This window comes from Periophthalmus magnuspinnatus, chromosome 7 (genome assembly GCF_009829125.3).
Source record: "Periophthalmus magnuspinnatus isolate fPerMag1 chromosome 7, fPerMag1.2.pri, whole genome shotgun sequence".
NCBI lineage: Eukaryota > Metazoa > Chordata > Actinopteri > Gobiiformes > Gobiidae > Periophthalmus > Periophthalmus magnuspinnatus.
In genome coordinates, this window is record NC_047132.1 from 6,706,018 (window position 1) to 6,727,447 (window position 21,430).

Genomic DNA, 21,430 nt, shown 5'->3' on the forward strand with positions numbered 1-21,430 from the left:
ATATTAAATAGACAATAAGTATGATTCAATATTGTGAAATGGGTTAAAGTAAGCCGGATGCATCTGAGCTTATAGTGTGGAGTTTACATACCACTGCTCGCTCTGCCTCTGCCTGTTCTGTGATCATGGCTGGACTGGACCACACCGGCCATGTTTGCTAATTTAAACCTCAAAGGCTAGAGAATAGTTGTTTAGTATTTATCTCCTGGTCATCTGTACTCACGGAATATATTATTAGATGAACAAGAAGTCATCGGCGCCTGTGGATACCAAGGGCTGAGAGGTTTGATCCATTTAACTTACGTAAAACGAAACTTCAAGCGGTGTGGGAGGAAGATGCTCTGAAAATTGTGTGCGTGCATCGTAAACAATGTAACTTCATCAGCACGCTAGCTAACATTAGCCATTGAACAAAAGGGAACTGACTCATTATACAGTTGCGTGTGAGTCCCAAGTAAGTTCACTATTGTTGACTTTTACCAAGCCGGCTGATATATATTGTAGTTTAGGGGGCTCTCTGCTGCCCGGTAAAGTCCCAGCGTGGTTGCAGTACCTATTACCTGGCTCTGAGCTATCAACGCCGCTGTACTTCTGCTGCTAGCGTTACTCATTTTAGGGATGCTATCGGCTAGCCATCATGCTAACATCTGTGAGCTAGGATCTATTGTGATCATTCAGCCTAATAACCTTGATGGGAGTATTTTTGAGTGATATGGTTTGAGTACTTACACCATTTATTTGAACTAAACAAACATAATGTGTAAAATGTTGGAGATTTGACTATGAGAGTAAGTTATAACATGTTAGCACAACTGTGTAGCCGGGGCTTATCTAACGTTAAGTAAATTGTTCATTTGAGAAAGACGCTAGCGTAAGTTGGCTAACACACCGCTTCCTTCTGCAAAGGCCTTGTTCTAATGTGAAACTGCACATTATTATTAGAGTCGATTTTAACCAGGAAAATGTATTCTAACTCTATAGAAAACTGTAATATATAGGTAACACAGCTTAGCCGGTTCCAGAGTACACAGTGTTGCGCTTGGGCCGTACATTTGTGATGGTGGACTGGGAGGCAGTGTGCTAGCCGCTCATCAACGCTAATGAACAGCTTCTATCGTAATATTCAGTTTGTCCAATGCTCGGGCCTGGCATCTACTGAAGTGGCTGCGACATTTTGAGCTTCTCGTTCGGCAGAAATGGTGTTGATGCACTTCAGACTTTGTCATTATTGCTCATATTTATAAACTAAAAAAGTATCCATAGCAAGTGTGAATTTTAACTGTTGACATGCACAGTTTTTTTTTACATGTGCAGTGCGTTTATGCCTGGCCTAAGTATTTTACATAATGCGTATGAAGAGGGGGGAAGGCAAAGACAAAAATATACTAACATCAGTTGTTCTTCTCTTTCTAGATGGAGGCAAATAATCATTTCAACTATGGCTCCCACTCCTCAGCAAACTCAGGACTGAAACTCTCCTCAGGGGAATCTCCATACACAAACGGGTCCTCCACGAGTTTCCCACAGCAGGGCAAGAGTAAGTTATACTTTTGTGGTATATTTATGTAAACGCCTACATTTTAGTAAAGTTACTTTTGTTTGGATTCTTGCTGTAACTAAATGTACTTCCTTTGTCTTTGGTAGACCTGAATGGGGAACTAAATGTGAATGGCATCTCTACTGTAGTTGGATCTGGTGTGTCTGGTTCCCAACAACAAACCGCTTCTTACCCACATCTGAGCAACCTCCATCAGAGTAGCCGTGGTTATGAGTATCTGTGGGGAGGACACCCTCAGTACGGTCCACTGGGCTCCCCGCACGGCCATCAGAAGCAGCCCTCCCCCAGCTTAGGCCAGCCTCACTATCAGAGCCGTGGACAATATCAGTTAAATGGTAGAATTGAAGGCTCCCACCAGCCCCCTGGAGTAGGTCCCCCTAACATGCCTATCAGTGCGGGGCAGTATTGGAATAGCAGCTCACAGCATCTTAACTTTAGTTCCCATAACCTTTACGGGGCATACCAGAGTCAGGCCCATCACCAGCAGCAGTCTGCACAGAGTTCCTCCTCCTCACAGCTCCATGCTCAGCGCCGCCCGCTCCACCCACAGCAGCAGCATTACGGCCTCATGCCCAATGGGATGCCCTACTACCAGCACCCGCCGTCCCAGCCCCAAAACCAGGCTCAGATTCTGCCCTCTGTTGGACAGAGTTATACCCCTCCTCATGGCAGCTCTTTAACTGTGTCTTCACCGTCTGTGAGGTCACCATTGTCCACTAAAGACAGTGTCTCACCCCAGAGGCCCAGCAGAGACCGAAGTCCTGACACAAACAAAGCAGGAGCATCCACAGTTCTACAAGGTGTGTTCCGTCTTCCATTTTCCATTTGTTTTTCATTTAGATGTGCAATTATGGGGGTAAACCATGAAGTGAGCTAAAGCAGAAGCATAACTTGTTTGATGGAATGGAATTGAGGATTTGACAATTTGACATGTCTAAAGAAGCACTTAATACAAAATCGCAGCAGAGGCACTCCCCCGTCTGTGTTTAATCCAGTTGTCTCTGTCTGAATACATTTTAAAAATGACTTATGAGTCACATGTCATCTGAGACTTGTAATGACCATCAGCCGCGTGCTCTTACACACCGGACACACGTGTCTGGACGCCACAAAAAGCACAAATCCAAAACCTATGACCATTATTTCATTTAAATTATCTTGCACATGTGGTTGTTGTGAGGAGCAGTGCAACTTTTGTGCACAGGTGCTGGTTTGGATGCTGAGAATGAGCTGGTTTCCAGTGGGTTCTCACTGTACACTCCTTCATAACGTGTGTCTCTCTCTCCTCCTTTTCCTCATCTCCCACTTTCCGTCAAATCCAAACTGCCCGCACCTATGTGTTGATTTAATCGGCTAATTCTTGTGACATGCGTCTAGTTCTGTTGCAGCTTCACTTTCATGCACAGCAGAACAAACTCCACACATAGGGGGTCAGGCAACATCGTTCTCTGCATTAACTAGGATACTCATTATGCAGGCAGCTTGTGGCGTGACTGGGAGAGGGGAGGTGGGCAAATGGTAGAGCAAGGTGAGAGAAGTGTCTCACTCCTCAGATCAGAATGTATGGAAAAGTTCTGTCTCCCAAATCAAACTATTCTCTCATTTAGTCGGATCATAAACAACGTCACACTTTGAGAAGGTCAAAATAATGGAGCAACGACATCACTGAAAATGGGCTCAGAGTCTCCAGAAGCAGGCACAAACAGCAGTTTAAACTTCAGGCCTGAATTTGTTTTGGTTAGACTCAGGCTAATTTCTTTCATGGAATGACTTGAGTCTTAAGCTGGAGATGGAGCTAGTTTCAGCTCAGGATTTCAGGATAATCCTACACTTGTCACCCCTATATCAAAATTAATAGTAAAAAAACACAAAAATTTTTTATTTCTATCTAACATGATTTATATGTACACTGTATTTATCTGATATTTTAGTGATTATTTTTATTTATTTATCTAATGGTTGGATGTTGTTGTTGTTGTATGAAAGCAGCTGGCCACTTAGAAATATTGAAATTTCCTTTGGGATTAATGAAGTTTCTATCCAACTATCTGTAGATAATCTAATCATTACTGGAAAAAAAATGTTGTTTTTCTTCTCACCTTGGCTTGATTAGGTTGACTTGATTGATATATTATGAAAACTGTATTGGTATTAATATCTATATTTTCCTGCTGTTTTTCTTTTTTTAGTACATACAGATGGTGATAAAACCTCCAGTGACACGGAAAGGCCAAGTCTGAAGAATAATGATGACCAACCCAAAGAAGCTGCTTCACATTTAGAAGATTATAGTCCAAACTCTGAAATACTCACAGTTCAATCTTCTGATATTCCCTCCCCAAAGAAGGAGCCAGCAGCTAAAGTACCACCAGAGACCAGCTTTCCCACTGCAGCTGCACTGTCCTCTCTTCAACACTCTCTTTCCCCCAAACCCGCTGTTCAGTCTTCAGCAGAATCAACTTCCAAACAAGTTACTCCATCACAAATGTCTCCCTCTCTAACTGATTCCCTCACACATTCCTCTGCTCCTTTTCCCTCTGTTCTCGCTGGTAGGATAGAAATGGCTGATGAAGCAACAGCAAATATGTCCTTAGATTCTTCCAACACTGTCACTGGATCATCCCCAGGTAGATCATTCTTTTCATCCATGTTACAACAAACAAAAGGTACCTCTGGGTCACAGGTGTCCAATCCAGCTAGCTCCTCCTCTTTAGGTTTAACACCCTTGTCAACTCTTCCAAAAAACACACAAGGTTCTACAGTTCCTCAGAAGACTGCATGCTTCCCAGATTCCACAGACAGTATGCATGAGAAATTCCCAGCTCAATCTTCTGCTAACTCGTCTGTCTCTGTGATTGCACGTACAGAAGGGCCCTCTACCTTAGCACAAGCCAAGGCAACATCTCTGCAGTATGACGTAGCAAGCGCACCTCCACATCCACCCCCCAGCTTAGTTAGTGCTATGCCAATGTCTCCATCAACTGAAACACATAGAATTTCTTCAGCAGGAAATGATAGCTCTACAGCCCGACCTCTGTCCACCCTACCTCGTTTAACCACTCAAGCCTCCAGGACTGCACCAGTGTCCGCCCCACCCGACTCAGTGTCTGTGCCTCACACGAAGGGTACCACATCTGGAGTGATTCAAAATTTCGAGTCTCGTAATGCAACTCCAACCCAATTTCACCACCATGAAGACAGGGGAGAGCTGGTAACTTCAGACGGCATGTACGATAGAAACATCTCTCATTTAGATGGAACTGCACAAAGAATAAAGTATAATTTAAAAACTCCTGAGAAACCTGATCTTCCAGCACAGCATTTGACGACGATGATCTCTCCTGTTCACAAACCCCATGATGGGCAAACCTCAATTGACCACATGCAAAGAGCTTTCGGGTCCGAAGGCTCCGCTGTTATTCAAGGTCGACTTCCTCACAGCTCAAGGATTTCATATCTGTCCAATGAAAGTGCATATTTAGACAGCTCATACTTAGAAGATTCAAAAAAATCCTCCCTTCTGGACACCTCTGATGACCTGTCTACTGCTTATAACACAAGAGACAGCAGCTTCTCAGCCAATGAAACAAGAGATCATGCCTTTGCCTCCACTGCATTGGAGTCCTCTCAGAGTTTCCTCGGAGCCGAGTCCTCTCTAAACAGTACCTCACAAATGGAAGAGCCCTCTATTGGGACTGATGTGTCCATGTCACACCCGTATATGTCATCACAGCAAAGTCATCAAGGTACAGTGTGAATGAAAGGGTTGCATAGGTTGCGTTCTCATGACAAAATATTTTAGAATAGCTACAGTTTAGTATTGAGCTGGAGGACTGGTCAGAATTCTATGATAAAATTTGTCTTTTAACTTCAAGATTTTTATTTTTGGTCACTGAACTTTGTGCCACAGAGTGAAGTGTATCCTCAGACATTAGTGCCATTATTCAACCCCAATGACATGATTGTTGTCAGTTTAAAGGACAATGGCCCCCCAAAAGAGGTTGAACTAACACTGTTAATTTCCTCTCTCAGAATTATCCAACTCACAGGTCCCACTCAACATAGTAAAAAGGTTCAACATTTGCGAATCATAAATTTAGATATTTCTTTTGAAAACAGTAAAATGTCGCGTAGTTATGTAGACCCCTGCCCTCCTTCTGAAATCATGACATTAAATTCTAGAACATGAATATGGCATATACATTTTTTATTATGACCGTCAATCCGGAAAAATAACCCCCACATTATCTCCTTCAGGTTACATAGAGCAGTGGAATCTTGATGGACATGATACTCCAGACTCCTGTGGGCGCTCCCGCATTAAACCCTTTGGGATCATGACACCTCCGAGTTTCAGGATGAGAGATGGGTTCATGGCCTTCAGTACCCCAACAGACAGCACTGCCCACAACCTAATGCACGGTCAGATGAAAAGCCCAGGGAAACCACGGAAACCTCGCACTCCAAAAGGTATGTCTACCCAGGTGCATATTACAGTATATTCATATTTCAATATGTCTGATAATAACATAACATATTCAAAAGGTTCCAACAGTGCAAAAATGCCTGAGAACTAAATCCATACAACCAGTACTGAAGTCCCAGTAACTGCAAAATGTTCTTACAGTTCAAAGGCACCTATTTTTTTGCCAATTTTAGAATGTGATGGTGGGCTAGAGCCAGTTTTCCTTATTGAACATAGCACATATCCAAAAGAAAATGTGTCAAATGTTTATTGTATATAATACTGTGACGTCATTTGAAACTTAGTGCAGTGATCTTCTCCAGAGTTACATTATTGCTGAGTCAACAATATAGTGAAGATGCGGTAGACACACACAAAAACATGTGTTGTCATTTTTTTTAATTTTAATATTGAACTGTCTGATTATCCTTCTCAGATTCTCAAACTCCAGAGCAGGTACAGCGTAAGCCTAGAGGTCGAAAACCCAAAATTAAAACAAATGAAACTGAAAACCAGGAGGATGGTGCCAAGCCAAAGGTCTCCAGAAAGAGGAAGAAGAAGGAAACAGCTGAAGATGGGTCTGGAGCTCCTTCTGTGCTGAGCTTGGAAGAGCTGGATTCTATCTCTGCTACCATTGATGCAGTCCTAGCCAATGTCTCCACTCTTTGCACTGATATTGAGAAACCGAAGAAGAAAAGACGCAAGAAACAGCAGCCACAAGAAGGTGTTGTGGAGGAGGGGTCTAAACCAGGGGCTGACACCACAGCCGAAACCACGGGTGAAATTGGCGAGGACCACGAAGATGATGGCTCCACTACAGGTAATGTTTTTTTTTATCATGCTAAATAGTTTTTACTCACTTTTAGATTTTGGTTTCACTATTTGTTATTCTACAGGAGACTCGAGTAAGCGTAGGGTTGCATCAGAGGAGCAAGTTCAATTTCCTCTTCAACATGGGTAACCATGGATTCTAATCTGTTGAATATTCTGATTAAAATAGTAGGTGAAAAATAAACTGAGATAAAAATCCTGTGTTTTTTAGTTGGCGGCGAGAGATTCGAGTCAGGAAAGTAGACAATCGTCTGAGGGGTGAGACTTGGTATTACACGCCATGTGGGAGAAGGATGAAGCAGTTCCCAGAGATAATCAAGGTAGCGTCCATGGTTTCTTATCAAAAGCATTTTAAGTTTCACTGTATTGAAAATTTGTATCTAGTTCAGTTCTTAATTTCTTCTTCACAATTTCTTTCAGTACTTGAAGAAACACCAGGACAGCGTGGTGAGCAGAGAGCACTTCAGCTTTAGTCCTCGCATGCCTGTGGGAGACTTCTATGAAGAAAGAGAAACTTCTGAGGTGCGTACAGACTTTTTTTGGTCACAAACTGCCAGAACAAAATGTAAGGCTCTTCGTATTTCAGGGTGTGAAGTGGGAGCTCTTGGCTAATGAGGAAGTGCCCTCTACCATCATGGCTATCACTGGTCGCCGTGGTCGCCCTCCAAACCCTGATAAAGAAAAACGCAAATCTACGGATGGGCCACCCCGTCGTCCTGGGAGACCACCCAAACCCAAGATGATTGACTTCCTCAGCAAAGCTGATGCCAAACTACTCACGCAACTTGAGGCCAAGGGTAAGTCAGAATACTACATATTGAAGACAGGCCTCCCTTTTGGGTGATTGCTAACATATTTGTGTTTGTAGAAACTCTCACTGACGAGGATAAGAAAACAATTGCCAAAATCAAAAAGAAGATGAAAAGAAAGGTACATTTAAGATCAGTTAAATTTTGTATATAATTTTAAAAAGTTATTCTAATGTTGTCTTTGTTACCCTTTAGGCCAGAATGAAGAGGAAGCAGGATGCCAAGATAAAAAAAATGAAAGAAGAAAAGAAGAAAGCAAAGGTAGAAATTACATGCAATTGTTTTGTGAGAAAAGGGTTGAGATTTTTGGTTGTTGTTGATAATAATAGACTCATAACTATCTCTAGCTTGAACAAGAGGCCTCCGGCACTGAGGGGAAACCTGTGTCAGCACACCAAAGCTTGTGTGAGTCTGCAGAGCCAAAGAAGCGCGGGCGCAGGAGGTCTGTGAAGACTGTGGCTCCTGTGGTTCAGCTGACTGACGAGGAGAGGATTGCACAGGGCAAAAGGGTGCTGGGGGCGCGCAGCAAAGCCAAGGCTTTGGCCAAAGCTCAGGCAGAAGCAGAGGCAGCCGCTCAGGCCGCACAGGCCGCTAAGAGGGCTGCAGAGAGGAGAGCGCTCGCTCAAAAACGCCTGGAGGAACGCAGACGGCAGCAAATGATTGCAGAGGAGCTGAAGAAACCAGCAGAGGACATGTGTCTCGTTGACCACAAGGTGAGTGTAAAACATAATTTTCATAGTTTGTGTTTAAGATGATGATTTTCATAGTTTGGATTTGCTCCTTCTTTAGCCTTTGCCAGAGTTGTCCCGCATTCCCGGTGTGGTTCTCTCGGGCTCTTCCTTCGCTCACTGTTTGTCTGCGGTGGAATTTCTTCATGCCTATGGAAAACTGTTGGGGCTGAACATTCCTAAGGATATCCCCAGCCTGGCCACGCTGCAGGAGGGTCTGCTGGGGTTAGGGGACAGCCAGGGAGAGCTCCAGGACCTTTTGATCAAGCTTCTAGAAGTAGCCCTCCAGGACCCGGGTCTGCCTTCCCATTATCAAGTACGTCTCACACATTGCTTTTGCTTGTGTTGTGTATTAGCAGTTAAATAATAAAAATAATAATTATTAAAACTATTTCCTTTTCTTTAGTCTGTTAAGATCCTTGGAGACAAGTTGGTGGACGTGGAGTTGACGCGCAGCACAGTGTCCGAAGTGCTGCGTATCTTTATAGAAGCTCACGGATACGACCCAGAAGTCTGCGACACTTTAAGGACCAAAACATTTCAAGCCCTGCCTCCGGACACTAAGGCTTCTATCCTGGGCTTTGTGGTGGATGCACTGAATGGCAGCAACATTGTCACTAAGTATGAAGTATACATTGTTTAATTCCACTGCCTTATTTCAGACTGTTAATTATTTATTTCTCCTTTAGTGACATTGACAATACATTAGAGAATATGTCCAACTACCGAAAGAACAAATGGATAATAGAGGGGAAATTGCGCAGGTAAGGCCTATTTTATAGAAAAGAATTCAATCAGTAATTTAACTTTATAACTTGCTCTCTTGCTGTCAGACTGAAGGTGGAGCTAGCACGGCGCACAGGTCGCTCTGAGGAGGAGCTCTGTTATGAGGACAGAAGGCGCAGTGCTCGAGTGGCAGAAGAAGAGACCTCCTGTTTAGAGCACACTGGGAGGGGCCGCCGCAAACGGCACAAGGAGGAGCCCAAATTCAGTGATGTATGTGTAGTGTATTCTTGAAACTGCTTATTCTAATAAAAAATATTTTGATCAAAATATTTGTTGTCCTCTTGCAGGGTGAAAGTCCTACCAATGCTAGTGTTCCAGAGCTTGAAAGACAAATTGATAAACTCACTAAGGTAACGTTTTATTTTTTTCACATTTATTATGCAGACATGTGCATCTATGGACCTTTCTCACAAAGTTCTCCTCTTCCACAGCGTCAAGTGTTTTTCCGTAAGAAGCTGCTGCAGTCGTCTCAGTCCATGAGAGCCATTCTTCTGGGTCAGGACCGCTTCAGGCGCAGATACATCGCTCTGCCCAACCTTGGCATGGTTCTCGTGGAGGGTCCAGAAGAGATATTAAGTGAGTTGTGATAAATTGTTTAAGACACGTGTTTATTTGTTAACATATAACACCTTTTTTTGAATTTTTTTGCAGCTTCAGATGAAGTGCTTGTAGCTGAGGTTCCTGTGACTTTCCTCAAAAAGGAGCCCAAAAAGGAGTTAAAAACCGAAGAGACCGCAGTGCCTACCACTCCTCCCTCTGCGTCCTCTCAGCCCCAGGCCGCACAGGCCCTGTCGCCAGACGAGGATCCCCTCCCTGGGACCGCCTCTCTCATGAGCCAGCCCCGAGGCCGCGGGCGCCCCCGAAAGATCAAGCCTGAGGTGGAGCTGCACCTGCGCACGGCCAAGATCCGGCGTAGGCGCCGGAATAGTGCTCGCTCAGGGGGAGAGGAGGGGCCAGTGTCTCCTCACAGTGACCTCACTCAGGCTGCACTGAGGCTTAGCCAGCCCCACGATGCTCTATCCAACGGCACCGGGGTAGAGTCTGAGGAGAGTGTGAAGGAGATGGCCGAGAAGCAGGGCCAGTGGTTTAACCTACTGCCCAAAGAGCCCTGTGACGACAAGTCTCTGATCAACCCTGATACACCTGCCTCTCCTCAGTCTCCCCCCAAACTCTCCCCTCAGTCCCCTCAGTCCCCCCCAAAATTGTCCCCTCAACTACCCCAGTGTCACCTATCGTGTTCACCGCCACCTCCTGCCCAGGTCAGTCCATTTACAGTCTCTTTACCTTTTTAGTCTCCACACAACTAATGTCTCTCTTTCTCTCTCCTTTCAGTCTGATCTCCAGAGCGATTCTCTACCTGTACCAGACCCTGAGTCATGTCCTCCACTGGATTTAGCGCCGACTGAACTAGAGGCAGTAGCACCATCTGACCCTCCCTCCTCTCCGCTTGCACCAGCCCCCAGCCCTCGTCCTGCTCCTGTCTCTGCTGCAGGTGAACTAGAGCCACACTCGGCCGCAGACTGCCCCCCTATCCTGGAGAGCTGCCCCCCGGCTCCCCCCGCCCCAAAGACCACCTCTGCCCTCCACACTCCGGGCCGACCAGGGCGCAGGCGGCGCAGGGGCAGTAGAGGCAGCAGCCCAGCCCGAAGAGGAGCCAGAGGAGCAGCCGCACGGCGTAGAGGACGCCCCCCCCACAGCTGTGTTCCAGGAGCTTGAACAACAGTACTTTACTCAGATGGTGGTCAGGCCCATTCCCATATGTGAGTGCTTGGGTTTGTGGTCCCACTTTGAACATTTTGCAGCAGCAGTTCTTTAGCTTTAGTATTGATTAGTATCTTGTTGTATAAAAAACATTTGTGTAAACAGTTAGTGTCTAAATTAATATCCATTCCAACTAACGATACTGAGAAAACAATTTGCATAAACAGGACAAAGTAACCAATTGATATCAAAACTAGTATAAAACCATATGATAAATTTAAAGTTTCACATTTAAGTATGACAACACTAAAGTGGCTCTTGGCAGTGGGCAGTGATTTTTGTTTCTTGAAGTGAAATTGATTTAAAAGCTTCGAATTCTGTTTGAAAGCTTTATCTGGGTTTAACAAATTATTAAATTGTATTTCCACAACAACTTAAACTGCACATTTAGGCATATGTTTTCATAGTTTTATGGTCATTGGTTACCACCTAAGGTCAAACTGAAGTAATGTATTTTCCGAACTATACGTTGCTCCGGAGTATAAGTCGCACCAGTGAAAAAATGCATAATAATGAAGAAAAAATATATATATGTCGCATTTTTTGGGGAAATTTATTTTACAAAATCTGAAACCAAGAACAGACATTTTATCTTTAAAGGCAAGTTATAATAACAATAAATTAGAGAACAACAGGCTGAATAGCAGTACAGCATGTTAACATAACACATTTATATTTATTCAGCTACATTAAGCATGTACAACTAACTGAATACGTGCCTGGTATATTAACATAAGCATAATCAGATAACTAAAGCATAAAAAAACAAACTAACAAGTTTACTCTCAATCTCACTCCAAATCACTAAATCCATTGAATTCTTCATCCTTGGTTTGGCTTCTGAACTCCGTCAACTCCGGAAGTAGCTGAAGTGCCGCTTCTGCACGACTGTCATCAGACTCGGACTGAACAAAAATGCCCTCTAAAAGAAAATCATATTCTGCCTACTCAGATTTCTTTTAAATTACCGTCAATTTAAGATGTTTATTTTCAGTGGTACAGGAGAAGTAGATACTTGTACACAACCCTAGAGTGCACTCACACGGTTGTCAGTGTGACAATAACAAAGATGTGAAATTATATATTTTAAATAATTTCACATATACTTCTCATCTGAGTATAAATCGCACCCCTGGCCAACTATGAAAAAAAAGCACCACTTATAGTCCGGAAAATACGTTTATATTTATCTGTATTTTTTCAGCGATGGTGCGCGGCTGGTGGTGGATCAAAACCCCAGAGGAGTTGTACAGCACCTTACAGGCCCTGCACCCGCGTGGTGTCCGGGAGAGGGTGCTACACAAGCACCTTGCCAAGCACATGGAGAGCCTGTCTGAAATGTGCACCAGACCCACCAACGGTGAGGAGAGTATTTTGTGTAGAACAGATGATGATGATGATGAAGAATACTGATGAATACCCTGTTTTCAAAAAGACACAGTCATTAGTGCAGCCTTTTTATGAAGATCTTAATCCAGATAAATGCTTCTAGTGTTAAAGTATTTCTTCATGTTTGTTTCCCATAGACCCACTGTTCGATATGAAGGTGGAGCAGAAGGACAGCCTTTTGGAGGCGCTGCAGCAGCCCTGGCTGGTCCAGGAGAGGGCCATGGAGTCAGACCTGAGCGCCCTTAAGTGGGTGGAGGAGCTGGAGCAACGTGTAGTCACCGCTGATCTGCATCTTCGAGTGAATAGACTTCTCTCACTCACATCAGGTTTACAACGGAAAGATTTTTTAAATACTAACTTCCTCTTGTCTCGTCTGTAGGCACCTCCACAGAGTACTCTGAATGACACTGACACTAGTGGAGACACACCAGTACCAGAGTTTCAGGTAAGGTTGAGTGAATTGCTTTGGTTTTCTGTGTTTTATCCAATAGTATAGTCCAATATGGATTTTTTTTGTTTTTGTTTTGAGAGAATGCAACATCTGATATTTGACCCGCTGCTGTTGCCGATAACTGATATTTGCCAATGCCGATATTTACTTCAATTTAAAATACATTTAAGGGCCTAAAGCTAGAGATAACAAATTGGTGAGTAAAAAATTCACACAAAAAAGTTTTCAGTACATCAGATTTGTCTTTTTTTGAACAGAATGAGACACATGACACAGAGACTGGGGCATGGCAAAAAAAAAATTGCAAAATATCACTTTTAGGCGATTTTTTTTTATTTTTTAAATGGACCGATACGATATTCAGTAACCACTGCTATCTGCCGATAGTGATATTGGAGTCCCCATTCTTGTTTTTTGTACAGATTGTCACTAACTGTGTTATCCTTTCAGCCCTACACAGTTCCAGAGCCGGACTCGACTCGGGACGACCTGCAGTATTACGAGCACGACGCTGACCCGAAGGATGACTGGACGATCCGCACAAAGAAGGAGTGGTCTGGGCTTCCCCGGATTCCCACGCACCCCCTGGACCTGGCTGTGCTGCGGCTGACCAACCTCGAACGCAACATCGAGCGACGCTACCTCAAAGAACCGCTGTGGAACCCATCCGAAGTGATCCGCCTTGCGCCCCTCACCCCCACCCCCGGAGAGGAGCAGCCCATGGACGTGTTCAGGTAAATCTCATCTGTGTTCACGTGACACCTGAGCTGGCAGACAGGTCAGAATTTTATGGTGGAATTTACCATCTGTCAGATGAATTTGTTGACTTGTTTTGTGGTAAATATCTCTGAACTTTGTAATTACTGAGTCTATCCACATGAAGCAAAAACTGGCCTTAACTCTTCTTTCAGCATTCATAAACATTTTTTCACAAGCCTCTGAAAATGATACCATTATTCAAACCCAAAAGGCATGATTGTTGTTAGTTCAATGGACTTCAAGTCATAAGATTAATATTACAGCTTTGTTGACCCGATCACTAAAAAAAAGTTCAGTGTTTGTGGATTTCTATTTTGGATGTTTTTTTTGAAAAAACTGTAAACCTCCCATAGTTACATAGGCCCTTTCCCACCATCTGAAATTACGACATCCTCAAATTCTAGCAAGTGAACACAACCTATTCACATTGTAGATTGTTCTTAAATTTTTTTTTTAAACTTCTCACAGTTTGGAGAATGAGATCACGTCTCGGTTACGCACCTGGCGTCAGGCTCTAGATCGGTGCCGCAGTGCTCCTCAGGTCTGCCTCTGTCTGCTTCAGTTGGAGAAGGCCATTGCCTGGGAGCGATCGGTCACTAAAGTGGTAAGAAACTATTAAAACTGCAGATAAAATCCTTACAGTCATAACCCTAACTCTTTTAAAGTTAAGTAAAATTATTAGTTATGTTTTTGTTTGTATTGTGAAACTAATTTTTTCTAAAATCTAAATTGCTCAAACTTGAGGACTTGACCAAAAAACTTTATGTACAAAGCAAGACAAAAATGTGTTATTTAATCCTTGTTTAGGGAACAGGGAAGGGGGGTATAAATTGAGGGCAATAGTGAACTTTAAAAACGTCTACCTACTCCTTTTGAGCGCCTCAGCCTATGCACTTAAATGACTAATATAATGTAAGGGAAAGGATGCTCAAAAGAAATGTTTTTAATGCATTTGTTTACTTCGTGTAGATTTTCTGGCTCCATTTTATATCGCATATCTGTTACATGTTTTTTTTATTATTTCTTTTATAGAATTGTCAAGTTTGTCGTAAAGGAGACAATGACGACTGCCTCTTGTTGTGTGACGGCTGTGACCGCGGCTGCCACATGTACTGTCTGCGGCCCAAAATGACACAAGTACCAGAGGGTGACTGGTTCTGTCCGACCTGCGTAGCTAAGGTAAAAAGACACTTAGGTTATTGATACTTTGTAGTGACATTATTCTGGTGGAGTTCTGCATGTTGTCTATGGTGGAACGTTCAGCAGTTACCATGGTGATACAATGCACATATTGGTAAACAATGCCAAAAAAGTGTTTCAACTCAAGAAAAAATACAAAATGGATTTAGACAACACATTTCCAGGAGCCTGTGAGTGATGCAAGGGTTTAAGGTCCCACTTAGGTGGTTGACATTCAAAACCAAAAACTGATGGCTAATGCTAGCTAGCTTGTGACTGTACTGTTAAAGTCCTTCTCAGAGACATTACTGACTTAGTTGTACTTCCAACTAAGTCAGTCCTTCATGGCCAGATTGTTACTCAAGTTAGACTGTAATCTGGGGTTTATTTTAAAACAGAGTTTACCCCCCAAAACACTCCTGATAATTTTAACATCAGTACTTTTTACTTATTTTTCAGAATGTGGAGTCTGAACCTAACAGCCGCTCATGCAAAAAGCGCACACGTGTGAAGAAGAGGAGATATGAGGACGACAGTTCAGAGGATGAAGCAACAGTGCGGCGGAGTGTTGGCATGGCAACACGACACAAGGAACCAGCGCCAAACCAGGCCTCACCCCGCCCCTCCACAGAGACGGCAGGCGCTAAACGTAGACGCATGGTGACCCGCAACCAGCCTGACCTCACATTCTGCGAGTGAGTTTTTTATAATTTTTTTTTTTTTTTGGTGAAGTTTATAGTTTTCACATCAGCTGCCCGTGCTAACCAGGAAGTACAAACATAAAAGTAAAATGTAAAAAGTAAATGTTGTAGCAACCACAATGTAAACAGGGGTCAAAACGTGTCTAAGTTGCACAGTGCAATACATAAATCACAAAAACGAATGACACTTTTATTTTGTTGAATGTCTAAGTTCTCAAAAAATTGCCTGCCTTTTGTGTAACTTGTCCCTTCATTGTAGATGGAAGTTTTCATGTTAAGATGATGTGGAGGTTTTCCATTTTAGAACTTGGCACTACTTCCTGTATTTTGTACAGTTCTTAACTTCTTTTCTACAAACTGCCATTTAACTGATGTAAAGCAATAATAAATAAGTATTAATGAATAAATAAGAATAAGTAACAATTAGAAAAACTCAGAAACCTGTCATATGCACTTAAGGTTGTGTAAAATCTGCTGTTGAAACTTGTATGTTAGTCCTGTGAAAATACTTTGTTTGTAGGATCATTCTGATGGAGATGGAGGCTCACGCAGATGCCTGGCCTTTCTTGGAGCCTGTGAACCCGCGGCTGGTTCCTGGATACCGCCGCATCATCAAAAACCCCATGGACTTCCTGACCATGAGAGAGCGGCTGCTGCAAGGAGGGTAAGACATGCAGTCTAGGAGTTGTTTGACACTTTGATCAAGGGCTACTCATGCCTCTTGCTGTCTGTTATATGGTATTTCATAAGCATAAAAAACATCCATCTCTTAGTCATTTAGTATTTAGATTAATGTAAACCAATGGAGATATTAAGATGCAAAGTGTATACTAATGGTCATTCAAAAGTATTCTGACATTGGCCTTATTTCACAAAGCAGGTTAAACTAACCCTGAGTTTAATTCCTGACTGAGCTATCCTACTCAGACAGGGCTTAATTCCCGGTTTCAGAAAATGGGTTTGGAGTAGAGTTGGAGCACTTTGATCGTGATTTCTCTCCTCAGCTAAACTCAATGAATCCCAGAAAAGAGGATTCAACAGTAAACCAGAGGAGGGACAGGAAATCATGTGACTGCAGACAGGTTAAATTCAGGTTTAATTAAAATGAGAGTAATACTTAAATTAATAGTTGGTATGATGCATTAAAAGACCAATTCAATTAAAGTTTATTTATATAGCTTATTTAAAACAACTTCAACTGACCAAAGTACTTCACATAAAAGTCAACATATGTTTTTACACTTGCACCTTTGTGGCTCATTAAGTATAATTTTAAACATCACAATGTTGCACATAAAGGTCTAATAAATGTATTTAATGTCAAGTTAAGAAGAACAATTAATGTTAATGCACTCCAAATGCTAAAATATTTATTAAAATATGGCAGCAGCTCAGGCCACAACTCAAGGAGCAGACTCTTAGATCAATAAAATCTGCTCTGGATCAGGTTAGGTTCACAGAGTGAGTTTCCATGGTGACTCTCTGTGAAACTGAAAACATTGATCTTTTCCAGGTTAACAAACCCTGAGTTTAGACTAAACCTGCTTCTTGAAACAGGGTCCTTTATAGTGTGATTAATGTATTTAACAATACTGACCCAGCAGTTTATTGGTTTGTTCCACAGCTTCCTATATATGCTTTTGTCTTAATGCATCTCTATGAACATTATGCACTGCTTCGAACATGGTAGATTTAGCTAATAACAGTTGTTTTTAGATAAAATGTTATTTACAATCTACCACTCCACAAAATCTACAGTTAACCTCTGAACACCTGTCGATTGTTGTAAAGTCTTATTTGACCCCTTTCTTGTTCTCTCCTCAGGTACTGCAGCTGTGAGGACTTTGCGGCAGATGCTCAGCTTGTCTTTAATAACTGCGAGCTCTTTAACGAGGACACGTCCGAGGTGGGAATCGCCGGACATTCCATGAGGAAGTTCTTTGAAAGCCGCTGGGCGGAGTTTTACTCAAATAAGGACAAATAAGGACTTCCTCCACAGTGAGGCCTGCAGACTGTTGGTGCTTTTCACTCCCCTTACACTCTGCATTATGATAGACTGGAGCTGTCCAGCCGCGTGTACTCGATGTATAGGTCTAAATGTATAGATTTTGGCTTTTGTCTGTTATTATTGCCTGTGATGGCCTCACTTTAAGGCCCTAAATCTGAACTGGACTCATTCCCCTCCACGGCTTCTCCATGTTATTTTAGCATCATGGTGCGTTTGGTCCCACTCTTTTTCACCACCGAGGGTCAAAGGTCATCTTTGGAGAATCGTGTTTTAACTCTGAAAAACCTCGGCAACAGACTTGACAAACCTCACAGACACTGGGCCTTGTTTTAACCTGTTCAATGGCAATGTAATGTAATGTGGTTTTATGCATAGAAGTCATTTCTTTTGCTCAATATATTTTTATTATATATTCTATATATAAATCTATATACAAAAAACAATAGCTGGGATTATTTAATAGCAATAGCTTGTAGTGGACGTGTACAGACTACCTTTATAGAAATGTCTAGACATCTTACAAAATGGCCAGTTAAAGAAAACTGTTGTTGGACTGTCACAAGTAGATGTTGTAACCTCTACTTAAGTCTTGTGCACAAAAACACATGTACACTATTTAACCACATGCACAAAATCACATTCTCCCAGCTGATAATGTGTGAAAAACACTGTTTTTAAGTGGAGGATGGAGAGCAGGTCTGGTCTTAGACTGAGAAGTTGGTTTAACACTTGTTGCATCTGTACACTGCAAAAAAGAATATTCATTTATCCCTTTTTGAGAAGTTTTTTTCTAGTTTAGGTTTATTTACTTTGTATATCTAGATTTCTCAAATCAATTTAGCTGATTTTAACAAAATGTGAATAAAAATTATCTGCCAGTGTAGTAAGATTGTTTTTATCTTTGCTCACCTTTTATTACTGTACTTGTGATAATTTAGCTTAAATAACAAAATGTACTGAAATCACTCAGATGAATTGATTTGTACCTGTGACTTTCTATCCTCAATTAGTTACAAAATCTAAACTAGTCAAAACTACTCAAAATGTTAAGTTTTTGTAATGATCTTTTTTGCAGTGTAGTTTTTAAAAATTAGACCAACTAAACATGAAACTTGAGCTTGTTCAATGAAGCTAAAAAAATAACTTGACTTGTTGAAATGGTAGGTGTTCTCCTGCCTGGTTCTGTCTTACATTCCTTTATTGATTCTCTCTGTCCTTCTATCCCTTTCTTCATCCCTCTTTATCTTTGCCATTGAGAGCCTATTGTACCTGTTGCATGGTTGGTGTACTTCATGACACCACCAAAAGCTCCATAATTTTATTTAAAACTTTTCTTTTCCTACACTGAACGCTATTTCACTGATAAGAATTGAACCTGGATGTTCCTTGCCACATTTAAGGGACATAGTGATTTTTTTTTTTTTTTTCAAAAGAGAGAAAAAAAGACAAAAACCAAATGTGGTGTTAAGTGACTTTTTAATAATGTACAGTTTTGGTGACTTTAAATTTGTTCCTTTATATTTTTAGGACCAATCCATCATTTATAAGAGGAGGTATTACAAGACAATGTTGTATCAAGGTAATGTAATGTGTGCATCTGTAGAATGTCATGTGAGTTGAATAAAAACCACAATAAATATGAACTTGTCAATTTCTTATCTTTTATCCTCTAATTTTAAGTATAAAATATTAAATGTGCAGTATGTATTCTTTTTGGTAGACGTTCTGCCAACTGCTTGTCGCTATGGCGATGTTACTGCTTGAGTTTTCAACAGTTCGATGTTAAGACGTTAAACTTGTCTAATTCCATGGAAACGAGCAGGTGACGCGACTAGGCCAAGATACATGTCAGATCTGTGAGGAGTAAGAATACATGTTTATCAAGCAAAAACTACCTGTAAGTATATAAATATTAGATACAGGGAATGTTCCACAATATGGCATTTAAGTCAAAGCAACAACATAATTTTTACCAGAAAAGTTACACAGTGCACCATTAAGTACATGTTTAATTTCAGCAGAGAAATCCAACACTAAGCTTTGGGACAATTTTTTTTTTTAATCTAATTTTGACTAAAAAGACTGAGATGGAGCAGTATCCCTTTATCAAAAATATAAAAAAGGAACATTTCCAAATCCTGAATCTAATCACTCGCCTAAGCACATCACAAAATTGGCATACAAATAATTGTGCTATTCTAGAGTTTGGGAGAGCAGAGTAATTTGAACTGTTGCCATAGTAATGAACAATTCTTAACAAAATATTCTATCTTTTGAATGGTGAAAAGTCCTCAAAATGGGACACATGTACAGGAAGCTGGAATATATAAATGATGGTTTTGCATATTCATTATTGACGGTGGTTTGTGCCTGCCCTCATCTCTCTCAAACGCACTGTGTTTATCTGCTCGTCAGAGGCTGCTGTCTGAGCCACATGTCGCTCACTTCACTCCCAGCTGCTCTCCAGTGCCAAACGACGTCATCTCAATGTTTATTTTCCAGTGTTTTTTTTTATTTTTATTTTTTTATTTACCTTTTATTTTATTTTTTTCAGACATTTTTGTTTTGTCATTTTGTTAACACCTCCAGCAATCTGTTGTATCAATTCAAAGTTAATTTCATTTTTATGTACTTTTTTTTTTTTTTTTTCCCAAAGGTAGAGAACTTACTTACAATACAATGTACAATGTAAATAAACTACAAAAACTAAGACTGAAGAAATGTATTTTGTCATCTTTTTTTCCATTCAGAAATATGTTGAGCCAAAGTATTTTTGTTAATCTACTGAAAATACAAACATCATTTTAAAATAAAATATTAAAGTGGGATATTTTGTATAGTATCTCATAGTTTTGCGTAATGCCCATCCAACTTCACAAATACTCCAACTGAAAACGGCTATGTGAGTGAAGTGCGTTGCTTAGAGGCACAACAATATACTCTCAGGCAGGATTTTACCAGCAAGTCACGACACCTTATCTTTAATTATCAATATGTTAAATTATCTGCTCATCTCTTGTTATAGCTTCTCCCTTTGTCAAAGCCCTGAGCTGGCACATTGTACACATTGTATGTACATTTGTGAGTGTCAGCAGTCCATGTGGGGCCCTGAAAACTCCCCTACGCCAGCGGGTTCCAGCCTGAACTGTCCCGTCTATGGCTAACAGTCAGTATTAACTCACAAAAGCCTGGATCAGTGCAGCAAAGGGAGGGGATAATCCTACAAATAATGGCCTTACCTCTAACCAGTCTGTTCTGGACTAAATCAATGTCAAATTCAAATGTATCTTCACTAGTTGTTGATTTTCAAAGATTATGACGTCTCAGATAAAGGCAGGAGTTCTTGTGTTAATTATATCGTTGTAATACTTTATATTGTTGATGGGTCTGCAATGTTCCACAGTATGGCATCAAATCTCTCATTGCCAAGCGGTCAACCCATAGTATCTGGCATTTTTAAATACAGCTGTTTGCTCAAAAATACTTTTCTCCACAAGTCTGACCTGTAACCTGGCTTGTAGTGGCTATTATTGTGTAATGCCATACAGTGAAACATTTAAGGGAAAGCAATAACCTCCACAAACAATCAATCTTCAATCAATCTGTGTATCTTCCATCAGAAATGATGTAGTGCAACATACATCAGCATCTCGTCTGAATTCCAAGCTAAAAACCTTCTTTATTTATAAACGTGATTGTAATTGTATAGGCTATCATACTATTTTTCAATCTGTAAAATGTTGTAAAATACTGCATACGCAATTAAACCTGTTCTTCCCATTTATCTTTTGGCTAAAACATGCATGATTAGACAGATAATTATCTTGAAACCCTCGTCATAATGCATTTATTTGATATCAAAGAGCTGGCAGAGTAGAGCTCACGTCTAATGGAACAATAGGCGCTATGGCAACGGCTACATGAAAGACTTTGTCTCCATGGTGATCCACAACAAGTTGTTTGTTAGCGAAATGCCCTGATTGAGTCTTGGACTAAATGATTGAC

At 41.3% G+C, this 21,430-nt stretch overlaps 1 protein-coding gene across 1 annotated transcript; it reads left to right on the plus strand.

The window, feature by feature from the left end:
* Positions 1 to 587: 587 nt before the first annotated feature.
* Positions 588 to 19,061, plus strand: baz2a (bromodomain adjacent to zinc finger domain, 2A). Its single transcript, XM_055222966.1, is given in 31 exon segments — positions 588 to 788; positions 1,414 to 1,537; positions 1,645 to 2,358; positions 3,748 to 5,304; positions 5,816 to 6,028; positions 6,460 to 6,843; positions 6,920 to 6,980; positions 7,066 to 7,174; positions 7,275 to 7,376; positions 7,441 to 7,651; positions 7,723 to 7,784; positions 7,859 to 7,924; positions 8,011 to 8,376; positions 8,453 to 8,707; positions 8,798 to 9,012; positions 9,081 to 9,155; positions 9,225 to 9,387; positions 9,465 to 9,527; positions 9,609 to 9,753; positions 9,829 to 10,436; positions 10,510 to 10,863; positions 10,865 to 10,937; positions 12,143 to 12,298; positions 12,465 to 12,625; positions 12,707 to 12,772; positions 13,229 to 13,512; positions 14,006 to 14,141; positions 14,570 to 14,716; positions 15,176 to 15,411; positions 15,938 to 16,081; positions 17,242 to 19,061. Coding segments are annotated over 31 exon segments (7,416 nt in total). The 5' UTR covers positions 588 to 782; the 3' UTR covers positions 17,402 to 19,061.
* Positions 19,062 to 21,430: the final 2,369 nt, after the last annotated feature.